The 16,179-nt window shown below is 41.5% G+C and overlaps 1 protein-coding gene across 1 annotated transcript in view; it reads right to left on the minus strand.

The window, feature by feature from the left end:
* eipr1 (EARP complex and GARP complex interacting protein 1) overlaps positions 1-16,179 on the minus strand; it is a 72,627-nt gene that overhangs the window by 50,274 nt on the left and 6,174 nt on the right. Inside the window, exons 3-4 of the mRNA XM_075447735.1 lie at positions 11,427-11,559; positions 8,441-8,597 (exon numbers count right to left, since the gene is read on the minus strand). Coding sequence (XP_075303850.1) covers positions 8,441-8,597; positions 11,427-11,559 — 290 coding nt within the window. The remainder of the gene's footprint in view (positions 1-8,440; positions 8,598-11,426; positions 11,560-16,179) is intronic.

Genomic DNA, 16,179 nt, shown 5'->3' on the forward strand with positions numbered 1-16,179 from the left:
CGTGGCATCACTTGAAATTCATGCATGTGTGTCACATTTTTGTTTGAACTAGTCTCGTTCTTTAGGCAAGTAAAGTTTATTTGTATAGCACAATTCAACTACAGGGCGATTCAAAGTGCTTTACAGAGACATTAAAACAGTGGAAATAAAAAGCATGACTTAAAATCTAAACAAAAAAGAAAGAAATAAGAACAATAGATAAAACCAGAGAAAATCAGTAGTTAAAATATGAATAAGTTTTGAAACTCAAGCTTCAGATTCGGAGCTGAAAATAGGTGTGTCTTCAACCTGTATTTAAATAAACTTGTTTCAGCTGATCTTGAGGCTTCCTGGGAGTTTGTTCCAGACATGTGGAGCATAGAAGCTGAATGCAGCTTCTCCATGTCTGGTTCTGACTCTGGGAACTGATAGAAGACCGGATCCAGATGACCTGAGGGTTCATACTGGTCAGGAGGTCACTGATGTAGTCTGGTCCTGGACCATTCAGAGCTTTATAGACCAGCATCAGAACTTTAAAGTCTATCCTCTGATGGACAGGCAGCCAGTGTAAAGACCTCAGAGCTGGACTGATGTGGTCCACTTCTTTGGTCGCAGTGAGGACTCGAGCAGCAGAGTTCTGAATGAGCTGTAGTTGTCTAACTGACTTTTTAGGTAGACCTGTAAAGATGCTGTTACAATGCTTTAGACTTAGAGGGAGGTTACCTTTGCAAAGTGGCAACCTGTTTGTGGTATTACAATATGGGTTTTATTTCCGATTGTTTAAGCTATCATTTTCAAATATTACATTGCAGTAAGTTAAGTAGCTTCTGAAAGCTGAGAACGCTTTCTCAGGATAGTTTGATTTATGTTTTTCTTCTTCTCTTCATTAGAAGGTCAAACCAAGGAAGTCCACATATGCACCATGAGCCACGGTTGATGGTGGTGAGGTTACAGTCCCTTCATTTTTATCTAGTGGGGGTGCAACAGTACACAAAGTTGACAGTTTGGTATTTTGGAGTTATCGTTTTGTAACTTTTTATTAAAGCGGAGGAAACAAAACTAATGCAGAACTGAAAATATTATTAAAAAGCCACAACTGACCACAATTCTTAGGTCAGGAATATACTTGACTTTAATTGTAGACATGAGTGTTTATCATGACTGCCTTGTGTATCCTGGATTTGTTTGGAGTGACGTTTGTGCACATCCTCAGAAATTGATGCTACAGGTTTGCAAGCTGAAGTATGCAGGTGACCGGTAAGGGCAAATTTAGGGTCATAAGCTCAGTAAAAACGTCCGCAAAAGAATCCCAGCCTGACTCTTAACAGCTGAGGCACTCATAAAGGCTGATTATAATTGGTTGCAGTTGCTCATTCGGACCCCTGCAGGCACCACAAACTAGAAGTGATTCTTATGATAGTTGGAGTCCACTTGAAGGACGATATTTCATACATGAAGAAAGGCCTCTACAGAAAGAGGTATTCATTATGAAAGAGGTATTCTGCATATGCAAACAGAGTCTCCAGCACAACCTGTCATGACGACATTTACGTCACGTTTCTTCAGTGTTTGCAGCAAAATGTTGCATATCTGAGTGAGTAAAGAAAACCCAAAAAAGGCCATTTGTAATACCCGCAAGGGGGGAATCAGAGCTTTTACCTTGGCTGGTGTCAAGGAAAACTAGGACCTACACTTTCTCTAGGACTTTCTCTTTTTTTACTACGTGGTACATTTTAATTTGTAAAAATACAAATACAGCACAAAACTGATGCGCTTTTATATTTTGAGATCAATAGAAAAGATAAAAAGGTTTAGACCAATAAACTGGTGCATGAAGGAGGACAAACTGTATACGTGTATGTTGGATTTTTAACAAACAGAATTCCATCCAGGAACTTGGAGCAGTTTATTTTGGGGCGATTTCTAATGACAGAGGGTAAAGGCCCCGTGTTGCCTGGGGGGTTTTGGTAAATGTGCCTGTCTTTTTGTGTGTGTGTGTGTGTGTATATATATATATATATATATATATATATATATATATATATATATACACATATATATATAGAATATTCAATTAAAACGATTTTACATTGGTTGATTATTTATAAGAGAGAAAATTGAAATCAGCCAGTCAGGCCTTTAAAATTAAAATCAGGAATCAGGAAACTGTACTTTAGAACCAATTTTGGGCTTTTCCTTCTCCTCCAATTTTGGGTCACATGCAAGAACCACTTTGGCGTCGTTTGCTGCTATATTTTCCCAAAAATTAGGTATTGTAGAACTTTAACAAGCACTTTCACCTGTAAGACCTTCGGTTCAAGTTCAGCAGAAAACTATTTATACGATTATAAACTATTATTCTATTCACGAAGACAGTTAACTTCAGTGTTTTACCTTTCTTACTGATCAAAAGACTAAAAAAACAAATATTCGGCCTCTTTGATCAGCATTTTAATCTCACACTCTATGAACCTTCTCTTGTTCTTTGCTGCAGGCTTTGTTAATTGGACAATCTGTCACAGGAGGAGTGTATTAATGTACTTTGTATAGTCATTTTTGGGGGGATCCAAGGTGGTGCTACTGTCCCCGTGAATGTGCATCAGTTTCACCTTCACTGGGATTTATAAAGGAAAGTGAAGCAGATACTTGTGACTACGCCCTATTTCAGCATGAAAGCAGCAGTCTTTTAAACATGAGGGCCCCTGGTTAGTGTTTGGGAATAATTCATGGCTTGGCATTAAATATCAGCTCAGCAGTAAAAAAAGAAGGTACACACACACACACACACATACACACTGTAGAAGTGAGTTTAAAACAACGAAAAGTAGCTACGTATGGAACGGTAACAACAAACACACAGCATGAAGTTTTGGGTTCTAGAAATAATAAAACAGCAACATCTCCAGAAAAAAAACCCTCTTTCAGTCCTCTGAAAAAGAAAAAAGTCCATTTGACTGCGGGTGTCTTTTTACAATTTACAATGCATGAGTCTCAACCTAATTATGTGACATATTCTAAAAGATTTTTCTTAACAAAGATGCTTAAATACTGAGTTGACATTCAATGGAAAGCAATAAAATGTCAGCTCTTACTGTGATATTACAGACAAACATGATGGATAACCTTGAATTCTCCTGTAATGAACCTGCCACTTATCTGAGCTTCACTAAGATTATTTTCTGACCTGCACCTACAAGAAAAACCACCAGACCTGCAAACTACAGTCCAGTGCATCTAGCGTGGTGTTTAATGTACACGCATTGGGCTCACAGGCTGCATGGTGGGGGGGTGTATTGGGGCATTCACACTGAAATTAACGCTTAGTGATCACAATAAATCAATCTTGGCTATGTCATACACACGTTTGCCACAAACAGGGACAAAAAGCAGGGAGGCTTTGCCGCTACACGATGAAAGAGGCTCGACATATGTGCAGACAGGCTCAGAGCCCCTCACTTAAAACGATCACACAATAATACACATGACTGCACCCGTGCGTGTATTCACAAACCCACACAATCACCCCCATAAACACATTCTGCCCCCTCCTGTCACACCCCACTTTAGAAAATCAACCTTGTTGCCTTTTGCGCTTTACCATTCCCTCCTAGAGTTGCGATTGGCTCAAATGGCTCCGCGGGAATCGATTCACTCAACTGGCAAGTCTCCCAATCGAAACCAAGTGCAAGGGGAGGAATAAGATGGGGGGGGGGGGGGGGGGGAAGCTGCCACAGAGTACAGAAAAAGCAACAACCCCCCTCCAAAAAAAAAACAAAAAACAGATTTTTTTTCTTGAGCTTTGTTTAGTCACCTTTTTTTGGGTGTATTTTGCAAATATTTTCATTTAGTGCACGCTTCACAAAAGGGCAGAGGCTCAAATTATTTGCCCAGCCAAACAATGAGGGGATTTGGAGGAAGGAGAAAGCGCTATTGTTAGTGGAAGTGGAGGGACACCAATGATCGGAAAACACACACGTGAACAGCGCAAGCTGCACGCGGGCAGACACGCTACAGTGGACGCAAACACACACGAGCAGGAGAACAAATATTCACACAAAACAGAAAAAACAACCTCAAAAGAACACTAACTCTTTGTCTTCTTACACAAACATGCACATATTGGTGTGAGCTGCAAGTTTTATCAGAGCGAGTGAGGGTAAGTGTGTGTGTGGGGGAGAGATGGAGGAGGTAGGCAGCAGACCAAAGCCAGCCATCTAGGGAAGCCAGCAGTGCAGACCATAGGCTACAGGCTTCACAGCATCAAATTCAGCCTCCCACCACACACAAACACACACATGTACAGTATGTGCACAGTGTGGTGCCCTTGTGAGGGTTACAGCTCTGAGGGTGCTAAGATGGTGCCGCCTGGAGCCATCAATCTTTACCCAGCAGCCTTGCTTGACCTGTCCTCTGACACACTCTCACACACACACACACACACACACACACACACACACACACACACACACACACACTATTATCTTTATGGCTATCTTTGTGAGGACAATTGTTGACATAATACACTCCATTACCTTTTACCTTCACCGAAACCTTCAAAACATTTTTGTCCAAACAAAAAAAAAACAGGTCAAAACCCAAATACAGTTCTTAAATGCAGGAGAAAACATGAAAGGACAAATGATATATAAAGAATAGTATCATGAAAAAGTCCGTTTTCAGTCCAGTCTTTGTACCCGACGATCATCAGAAAATGGGTTTTTTGTTTGGTGAACCAGTTAACACTGACCTATGAATCACTTAAGCATAAAAAGACACCCAACTTAAGGGATGAATCGGTGCTGTGTGTGTCTACACATAACAGACCACTTTGTGAAAAAACAGTTTTAAATCTTACTTTGACACATCATTTGTTCCCATTTCTTTAGTTGCATCTATGACAAAGATAACACAGTTTGACAAATATGAAATAGTATTTTTCTGCAACAAGGTGGTTCCCAAAGAGATATTAGCCGAAAACCTGGCATATCTCAGCATGGTGTACAGTGTGTACTGTCTGTGCTGTGTGTAAAATTTGAGGAAACTGGACAAAAGCAGAAGTGGCAGGTCTAAAAATCTATCTACACCGGATGAACAGTATCTGAAAGTGATGTCCTTAAGAAAGAGGAAAAAATCCAGCAAAGACCTGACACAGGAGCTGAGAGATGCATCTGGACCTTCAGCTGATCCATCTGCTGTTGGCCTAAGCCTCATCAGAAATGGGCTCCATGGAAGGTTGGCTGTCAAGAAGCCGTTCTTAAGGAAGGGAAACAGGGAGAAAAGGCTGAGCTGTGCCAAAGGACACAAGAAGTGGACTGAAAATCAGTGTGGGATCATCTTGGCAGAGAACGGAACAAAAGGCAGCCGACATCCAAAGAAGAGCTTTGGGATGTCCTTCAAGAAGCCTGCGAACTATTCCTGAAGACTCCTTAAAGAAAGGACAGAAAGCTGTCTAAGAGGCTGTGTTGGAGAATAAAGGAGCTCAGACCAAATGTCGATTTTCAAACTTGAAATGCACGGACACTGTTTATCTAATATACTTCATTTATGCTAGCACATTGCAGTAAATCACTGGAAACGTTGAAAAATAAGGTCTGTAAAACACACCAAGTTGCCCATATTCTGTTCTCCGTCCTTGTTCTTTGTGGGTTTCTGTCCATCCTCCTCTCCATTTTCCATCACTCTCTCCTAATTTTTATCTCTCCCTCGCAGCTCCTGCTACAGTATGCATCACACTAACTGACAAGCGTGTCTAAAAATGATAGCAATCAGCGAGCAGACGATGAACAGCAGAATAAAAGGGGGAATGACCATTGATTTTCATTCTCATAGGCAGTGAGTTATGGCGAGGAGCTCTGACTGTAAAACAAAGGGATCGAGGCGTGATTAAAATCTGAGATTTAGGCCAGTCAATAGCCCAATCCAGAAAAAATAATAACACATATGGAGGGGAGCCGTAGAGGAGACTTATTCCAGAATATAAACATGTGGAGAGCATGGGCTGGTTGAGTTTCTGAGGGCCTACAACATGTCCATCTGTCTGCACAGTTATTTCAATACGCACTCCTATATGGCACCTAGAAATAGGACATATCATGCAAAATCTTCACTGGGGGCTTGAAAAAGCACTACAGAATAAATAGAGCTTCTCTAAACAACACAGTTGGGTATGTAATTTGTGAATGGGAACATCAAACATAAACCAACTTCAACCTGTAGCAAGCTGAAAGGGAGGGTTCACACCTTTTTCAAACCCGTCTCAAACCTCTGCTTACACTCACAATTGTACACCGAAACAGTTTTGATGTGTGTGGTAATTCCTTCTGTTTTCGAGACAACCAGACAGGTGAGACTTACAGACATTGTTCTACATGAAAATATATTTCAACACTCAGCCGGAGAAGAAAATGTTGCCAACATTAGCATTCTCACATGCAGCAGCTCCAGAGCAGGTCTTGTACATTTAAAGGCTGCAGTTCAAGTGTGAAAACTGCTTTAGTCTGCCTGACCAGATGTGATCTGCTGGGATAAGTCTGCCGTCTGGGCTCATTTTGACTGGCATTTTCCTCCCATACTGCAATCTCGGCATTACAATCTTTAAAATCTCCTACTGTACACTGAAAGTAGCAGGTTTCACCAAAGATTAACACCAAACAAAAGGAAATACCTACCTGATCCTTTGGCGTTATGGTCGCAAAAATTCAATAAAAAAAGTGTTGGGGTCATTTTTGTATATTTGTTTACCCATTCCACCAAAAAAGGTTTCCAATCGACACAATTTCACAAGGGCTCTTCTAACACTCAAACCTTGCCCCAAATATTTGTAGCCTCTGCACAACTCCTCTATGCAGGTTACCAAAAGTTTGAAAGGAAAAGAACCGATGCCCCTAAAAAGAAAGATACGGATATAAGATGTGGTTCGCAAATTATTTTCACCAGATTTTGGGCATGTTTCAATCTCTTATAAATCTCGATCATCACAAAACTATCAGCAAAACATGATTTCCACTCAGTTCTTGCCCCGAATAGATGTGGACTCTTCCATAATTCATCATTAAAACTTTGTGTGCACCACAACTAAGTAGACATGATGATGAAAGCAACAGTATAGAAGTGGCAGTTTTACAGAATGTGATCCAGTCTCACCGATGAGTTTTGTTTCCTGTTTAATTCAGTTGCCTTTATCTTTCTTAATCTTAATCAGTGTTAAATCGCTATAAGAACATGCATAAAAATGCATAAGGACCAAACATGTTCACCACACATTCTAATACCGGTTTGTATGCGGGAAAAGGTGGATTCATGGTTTTTGTGCATATGCATCCTTTATGCATCTGGCCCTTGGTTGAGCTGAATAGTCAAGAAAACCCTTCGACAAGACTGCTCATAGGTTAGCAAAAGGCATGGAAGATTCATCAAAAGAAAATCTTTCCTGCACCCTCACAACAAAATTCAGCATCACAAATTTGCAAACAAACATCTAAACAACTCAGATGCAGGCTAAAAAAACATAAATAAATCCTGAGGACTGATGCCATTAAAATTGAGCTTTTTGGGCACAGTGAGCCAAGGCATGTTTGGAGAAGAAAAGATGTACAATTTCTTGAAAAGAACACCTCCATAACTCTTAATCACATGGGTGTATTGATCATCTTTTGGGCTTACAGTTAGCGTAGAGAATGCCAGCAAATTCTGGGAGCCCGAAAACATCATTAGATGAGAACGGGATGGCTTCTGGCACAAGATAATTTTACTACCCCAGGAGGTTCAAGCTGATGTTTTTTGACGGCCCCACAAAGTCCCCTGACCTGAACATCATTATAAATATGTGGAAAGAACTCAAAGGAGCAGCAATACCATCCAAGAATGTCAAAGAACTAGAAACAAAAGAACTCGAGTAAAAATTAGAACTGAAGGACTTTTAGCTGCAATGCAAGTGTTAACAAGCAGTGATCTCTGTCAAGTACGGACTGTACAGGGTGCCAAAACATTTGCTTAGGGAGCTTATACCTTTTTTTGGTTTTATACATGTGGAAATGATCATATATGGTTATGCACTGTAACTGTGCAAATGCAAAGTTTGACTATTGTAAATAATCTTTAAATATTAATATAGACCAGAAAAATATATGTACTATATCTTAATAATGCAACAGGCATTCATAGTTATTAAAATCACAAACTTCATATTTGACTGGTTAAATGTCAAGTTCTGTTAAAGAAAAGGTCCTCCCTGTCTTGGTAAAGCTTTGACAGCATTCTATAAAGATAAATTGAACTGATTTGATGGTAATAGTAATGCTATGATCACTGGTATGTCCTTAGGCAACCAGCAGTCTGCTAAGATATCATCAACACCCCACCTTACAAATAAGCACAGAAGCCAAATGAAATGTTGATCAAAAGAGAAACTGCATCTGAAACACTTGCACTGTGACTACACTAGTTCCCCAGCAACACCTACCAGGCGACGTTTCCGTGGGCACTGTCGTCTAGGTGACAGAGCAGCTCCAGGGTTTGGGGGTTGTGGGCGGAGTCATCAGGTGACTCATGGCTTCCAGTCTCCCAGTCGGAGGGCATCCGCCATACTGCTGCACAGGACACCACCCTGCTGTCACTGGCTAAAGAGGGATAACACACACACACACACACACATGCAAATTTAGAGTTAAAATTAGGATAACCATGATTTATGTTGAGAGGAAGCTTCCAGGAAAAGAGTGTAACATGGAAATGTGTGACGGAAAGATTGACTGGTGCTAATGTGGTGATGTGGAAACATTTTCCTCCTAATCCACATCATAAATGAGTTATTTTGACAAATCCACCCCAGAGCTGGAGATGCTAATTGGAAGCAGTGAAGTAAGTGTGGAGCTGATACAGTAACTGGACTAAAGTTTGACTAAAGTTTCCTCGTGGTGTAAGTATTGACAAGCGTGTACGAAGCCATTGGGCTGCAAAACTCTGGCATTAGGCGTTTTTGTGAAGTTAAAAACAAACGTGCAGCGAGTCAACAGGTTCTTGAGTGCTTCTACACAATGCTGCATTTAGAGTAAGTGGCTAAGCAATCAGATTGAACAAAAACCTTTCCTCACTTACACGTCGCAGTGCCACTGAAAGTCATTAAGGAACAATACATCAATGCTCACAAGCACGTGTGTTCATAATTACACATATCTTGTGTGTGAGTGAGCGCAGCGGTGCGTGGTCGGCTGTCCAGAGTAGCTGTCATCCTGCGAGCTCACGCAAGCAGAACTCAGCTGACAGAGAACGAAGGACGGACGGAGACAGAGAGTCGGCATGGAGACGGTAGCCTGTCCCAGAGGTAACCATTTCCCGTCCCATCTTTTTTCACCCTGTGTCCCTCCTGACCTGGCTGTCTTCTCCTGTGTAATGCAGTCTCAGACACACGAGGACTGCACCCGACAGTCATTTTACCTCTAAAATACAAGTCTGAATTTTTTTTTTGTTCAGAGATGGGGATACTTTGCATGTATTTCCACATTTTTTTGTGTTGATGAAGCCAATATCACTCTTCTGCTCCTTCAACTAAATGTAGTATTTTTGTCAAAGACATGGAAATAGTACAACATATTTAATGTTGAAACAGAGAAACTTTACTTTCATTTTTGAAACCACTTGCTTTAAATGGGCTTTTATTTGTGCTGCCTTATGCCAGGTCATCATTGTAAATGAGAATTTGTGTTCAGTTGACTTATCCGGTTAAATAAAGGTTTAAGAATAATAAAAATTAATCGGGATTCACAATGGACGGATCATTACAGTCCATTACAGCGTCAATACAGAGATAACGAGACAGAAAATCATGCAAACTCACTCCTGGAGTCAATTCAGAATCACCAGTTAGCTTATTAATGGTGGGAGGAAACCGGCATACTGGGAGAGAACCCACGCATGCACGCAGAGAACATGCAAACTCTACACAGAAAGGCCCCAACAGGGATTCAAACCAGAAACTTTCTTGCTATGAGGCGACAGTGCTAACAACTGTGCGGCAGCATCTGGGGAAACCTCCATGCATTAGGGATGAGCCTGAAAACCAACACTGATATGAGTCTGGAACACTGCATGTGTTCAGGTACAGGACAGCTCAGCGGTTAGCACTTTGACCTCACAGCATGCAAGAAGGTTTGTGGTTGGGGCCCGTCTATATGGATGTTGTCCCTGAGCCAGCTTGGCTTTTCTCTGAATTCACCAGTTTCCTTCCACAGTCCAAAGACAAGGCAAGGTGAACTGATGATTATAAATTGGCCGTACGCATCAATGTGAGCGTGTATGATAGCCTCTCTATCATGGACTGGTGACATCTTGTGGCTTCAGGGCCCCCGCCACCATGCAACTTTAACAGGATGAAGCGGGTATAGGAAATGGGCTGATGGGCTCAGGAACACTTCTGAAAATCGTCAGTGAACACTTCACCCCTGCAGCCACAATTAAAATAGATGTTTCCATGCAAAGAGAGATCCAGAAACATTAGGTTCATTTAAGATGGACCAAGCAAAATCTTAGATGAGTAGAAGAGTCCAGGTGCTGGACCGACCCGCCTGCAGTCGGGTCCTTTCACCAACTGAAAAAATTTGGAGCATCATGAAACACAAAATATGACAAAGAACACCCAGAACTGTTGAGCAGCTAGAATCCTACATCAGACAGGAAAGAGTTAACATTCCTCTCCCAAAGGTCCAGCAGCTGGTCCCCTCAGTTCCCAGATGTTTCCCGACTGTTGTTAAAAGGAGAGGGGGAGCTACATGGAAATGTCTCACTTTTAACATTTGATGTGATTTCTATGATCTACTATACCCAGTAGTATGATGACACTTTTATCTTATTCGATTGTTGTATTTCATTACTTTCACTGTTCTTTTATTGTTTTTACTTATTCTTCTCTTTATTTATTACCTGCTGTAAAGCACTTTGGTACACCAAAAGGATCGTCTGTAAAGTGCTGTATCAATGAAGTACATTTACATTTTACTGTGAATAAAGCAGCATCTCAACTTTTTTTTGGAAAAGGTGTCTTTAAAGCTCAAATGAAAATATTTCACTTTTGGTTTAAACAGCTATTCTGGCTTTGGGGTGTGACAAAACCTAACATGAAAATGCAGATCATGTGCATGTGACCATTAAGAGTTTCCTGTTGCACAATGACTTTGTAGCCAAGGCCATTATCCCTCTTATGGCTCATCATGTGCACACATTAGTATTGACTCTATCAGTGCCTTAACATAGCTTCTAACACAGCTGGCACTATTAAACCTTTAAAGACTGCATGGTATCTTACTGACCAGCCATTTAAGTTCATTGCACAGGGTCATTAGATATAAAACAAGCAAAAAAGAAAAGGAGGATTAAGTGTGTGCTAAAAAGAAAAAAAAAAAAGAGAGATCAGGCAATGAATGGACCAAACAGAGGGAAACTGTAGGACTCACTTCTGTTGTAGCAGGTGGTAAGCACAGCCTTATCTGCAGGACTGGCGCCAATGTGCCATATCTCTCCAGCTTGGTGCAGAAGGACATTCTTATTAATGATGTTATTCTCATCATCAAAGTCAATGATGTGAATCTGAAAAAAAAAGCACAGAGAGGAAAGACGTGTTGAGGATGAAGCTGAGAAAGACAAAATGCACCTTCTTCCACTCCCCCGACTGCAGTTCAAAGCTCCATTCGCTCCTCTGATTCCCCTGAGAAGAAGAGAGTCCCCTCTTTTAATATGACAGTAATTTCAAAGCAGGAGTCAATTTGTTCCTTTTTTTTCTCTCCCGTCTACTTCACAAGACTAAAGATTTTCAGCTTGATTGGCCCTAAAGGCAGCTATTAAGACACTTTTAGAAGTCATGCTGGATTCATGCGAGTAATGCATATGTTGGAGACGTGAGGAGAAAAGGTGTAACTGAAAGGAATTTGATAAAAGCTCATTAGTTGTTGTTCGTTTTCTTTTTCTCCAGGCAAATGGACGCTTTAAAGGGGCGGAGAATGAGGTCCATTATCCAAGAAAGCTTTTTTGAAACATTTTGAAACGTTTAATTGTATACTTTTTTAAGACATTTCTTGTAAGCAAACCTTCGGAACAAGTCATAATTCAGCTTTAATGGCACCCTAATCTCATATGTCTAGTTTAAGTCTGCCTAGAGAGTAAGTTTGCATTTAGGAACACAATGTTACATGTGCGCTGGTTGTTTATGGCTGTCGATGATATTTTGTTGTTGAAATTTTGTGGATCAAACCAGATGTGAAAGCACTGGACATATAAAGCACGGACAACGTGTCCTTCTTCCCCTGCACCTCCCCATGGTGTTGTCACCATCACCCAAATGTTGCCTGTTTTGCTCACAAACCTCACGCTGGGTTAAGCGTGTGCTCACACTCGATGCGTTTAGTTTGATTAAAACAAACTCTGGAGCGTTTGTTCAGTTGATGGGGATTATTTGAAGAAATGTGAACGCTGTCATCCAAACCATTGTGCACAACAAACAAGCAAACCAAGAATCCTTTAAAGGATGTATTTTCATCCACTTCAAACATGAACTCTAGTGCAGTTGGATTTAAATAAGAACAAAGCGCGGACCAAAGAAAGAAACGTACAGAACTGGTTCAATCTTACCTCCTTCTTCCAGACTCATTATAGTTCAGTACAGGCATCAGAAGCACAGTTTCCTTGCAGCACATCTTCATTTGTATGTGCAGCACTGAAACTCCTGATGCTTGACTTTCCTCCTCTATACATTTCAAAAGTTCTTAGTTAAATCTCTGCTTGTAAAAAAATTGAGCCTCCTCAAATCTTGCACATTGCTTAGGAAGTTTTTAAGATCAGTCAGCATATTGTACGTGAGAGCCATCCAACCAGGGTTGGACTTTAATCCACATTTTTTTTTTTTATGAGGTATCTGTGGTGTTCATATAAAAAAAAAATACCAGTGTGAATGGCGAGGCAAACCAGGATATCAAAGTGAACCTGACCTGGAAACCAAAGTTTGAACTCACCCTGAGACATCAAAAAACACTGCAGACCACTGTTATCTACACATGATACCAGACCAGTTGACAGAGGAGTGTGAGCTTGGTCTTCTTGGTTGGGGCGCCTGAGAGCCCACACTTCCAAAGAGTATCACAGCCATACTTTCAGATGAAGACTTTAAGATGTTTATTGGGAGGTTGGCAAGAGTACAAATAGCACACCATCAATGTAATACTTCTAACCAATGTGACATTAGTTAGAAGTCGAACTCACTGAGGGCATCTGATCCAGAAAGGCCTAATTTCTTGTTGGATAATTATCATGCAATAGATTCCTGAAACACTAAACAAAACTCTCTTTTCCATCAAACTGATTTATCTTCTTGACCGCAACAAGGCTCCACTCTGCCGGCAGCAGAGGATCCAGATTTTCTCGGCTTAATCCCCACTCATATTTTTACTGTGTTGTTTCTTATTTGGTTCTTCTTTTCTATCACTCTCATTCCTTACAGTTGTGTTCATTTATGTTTGTTTCCATCTTTTAGTGCATGTTAATGTTTGTATTTATCTTATTGTTTTATTTGTAGTTATTGAATGTCCAGATATGTATGCTGTATTGCCTTATCAGTCTTATTGTTCACAGTAAGGCCCCCGAACCTGTAAAATCGTTGCTACCTGACTTTTCAAAATCAACCTTCTCTTGAATTCACTTCCAGAGGCTTCTGGCGACTGCCCGTGGAAAAGAGCTTCACATGCAATGAGCGTATTTTCCCTATATGAGAAAATCAGCGTTGAAAGAATCAAACACTAAAAACTGCTCAGCAGTCACACCTTGTCTAGCAGAGCCCAGAAAAGCCTCCACTTCTCTCTGACCCAGAGTTTCCTTGACCTGCGGCTTTGGCTGCACAGTGGTGAAGATTTTACAGCGCACGAGTTCAACAAACAAACTTAACTTTTATTCATGAGCAGTTAACGGAAGCACCTCCTTACAGAGATCTTTTCATTAGAGGAAAATCTATTCTGCGAGGGCCTCAAATGAGTGCAGTTCAGGGTCCACAATGCAGTAAAAGAGTGGAGGTCTCAAGGTTTGATCAGACAATGGTGGTTTGTCCTGTAAGAAAGACACTTGCAGCACCTTGGGGGACTGTTAATAGGGTTGAACTGGACAATAACTCCTGCCAGGCACTTCCACTCCCCTCTCCAGTGGAACTTTTACAAGCTGAACCAGAGGATGAGAGGAGGTGGAGTAAAGGGGGAGGAGAAGAGCATTGGAGCGGCAGCATCCTTCAGCCACCTCGAAGTTAGCGAGGCAGCCATTAACCTTGGGTTGGACTCCATTGAGGAAAAAATTATTACGCAAAGTTATAATTTTATGGTGGTGGGGGTGCATCACAAATAAATTCAGGCTGGTGGGACAGGGTAATTGGAGGGCTTGGTAATAGGGTCCCCCCAAATGAACCCAGGTGTAAGAGGAGAGAAGTTCCAGCCCTCCTCCCCCAGGTGATTTATCCCTCATCCTTCCAAGCCTGGGGAGTGACTCATAGCCTTCAGCCACTTGGGCACTGAGCCCAGCGCTTTTAATTATGTGCCAGTGGTGGGAGGAATTAAGGCAGAGAGAAGAAGAGAAGGGAGGCTGGTAAGAGGAGGGGGTGAGGGTGGGATAAAGCCAAGCTGGCTCACGGCCCCCCACTTCATGGGCTTCACAGCTAAAGCTCTTTAGCCGCACAGATGACAGCAAGCGGGACGGAGGAGTAGCAAGCGGGTGAGAGGTGCCAAGCTCGGGCGCTTTATCTCGTTAGCAGCCTTAAATGCCATGCCGAAGCAGCCTCCGATCTGTCATTCCGACTATTGGTCTCAGAGGGATTTGAGAGGTGCTCAGCGAGTTAAGAGAGACATTTCCACCCTGCATTATGCTTAATGGGAGGTGGAGAGGCCAGCAGGCTTATGGATACAGCAGAAGCCATCAGGGCTGAAATGCCAATCGAAAAAACATTTTTCATGCGAGTTCAAACTCAGCTAAGTGAGCTCCCAAATGTTAGCCAGCAAAGTGGGGAAAGAAAATAAGATTCAAGAATAAAGCAAACTGCACAGACCGAAGCCATCGTTCACCTCGAAGAACGTGACCTAAAGGATAAATAATGGCCGCAGTTAGGTTTTAAAGCTCTGATTGCTCTTTGAGATTAGTGGCAGAAAACAAAACATGTTGGAAAAAAAATATAAAAGAATTGAATTTGGTGTAAAATTACATAGAAACGAAAAAATAAGAGCAACAATAACTGCACCAGTTTTAAAGGCATCTTACAGCGACTGTGCCTGGCACAACAATGTAGAGAGAAAACATGCAAGCTCCTAAATGCAAACAGAGTCAGCTAAGATACCAGAGATTCTTTACTAAGTAATGGCTGAGTTAAATCAATTTTGATATAGCGGCTAAAACAAACTGATTGAAGCCTTTCCCATTGCCAGGAGAAGTATTTGTGCGCTGAGGGATCTAAAGAACCCAGAAATGGAGTTACATCCAGTTACTACCTGTACCTCCCAAGGGACAAACTTGTGAACAGATGGTATTACACCATATCCTGCAGCCTGTGTTGGATCACAGTTTCTGATAATCATGACTTTCTGAAATATTTCGTTTTTTTTTTTTGACTGAAAGGCAGAAGTCCCACACAGCAGGACTGAGTGAGCTGCAGGATGCCTTACAGATGGTAAAAATGCATCAATCTTGTCATTTTTTTGGCCGCCATTTGCTGCTGTCAGTTTCAGAGTCTCTATGTGAAACCCTATGGTCAGCACAAGTGTGTTTCTCTAATAAAACTATTTAAACAGTCATATATTCATATACATATGTGCACATGTAATGGTTGGATATCATCTATGGTTTAGGATTCTTCTATGTTTCCTCATTCCATCAGTCTGTTGTAAGGTTATCTTCCAGGATGCTTTCTGGTTCATTCATGTTTTTCACAAGTCGACAGTTTGGGACCTCTGGGAGTTGAGAGGTTGCTCGGGACCATGAGAAGTAATCGCTGGGGCGGCCTGTGGCGTAGTGGGTACAGCAGCCGCCCCACGTACAGAGGCTATAGTCCTCGTGCAGCTGGCCCCAGTTCGAATCCCGCATCGGACGGCCCTTTGCTGCATGTTATTCCCCTCTCCTCTGCCCCTTGCTTCCTGTCTCTCTTCACTGTCCTATAATAAAGGCATAAAAAGCCCAAAAAAATATTTATAA

This window comes from Odontesthes bonariensis, chromosome 17 (genome assembly GCF_027942865.1).
Source record: "Odontesthes bonariensis isolate fOdoBon6 chromosome 17, fOdoBon6.hap1, whole genome shotgun sequence".
NCBI classification, from domain to species: Eukaryota; Metazoa; Chordata; class Actinopteri; order Atheriniformes; family Atherinopsidae; genus Odontesthes; species Odontesthes bonariensis.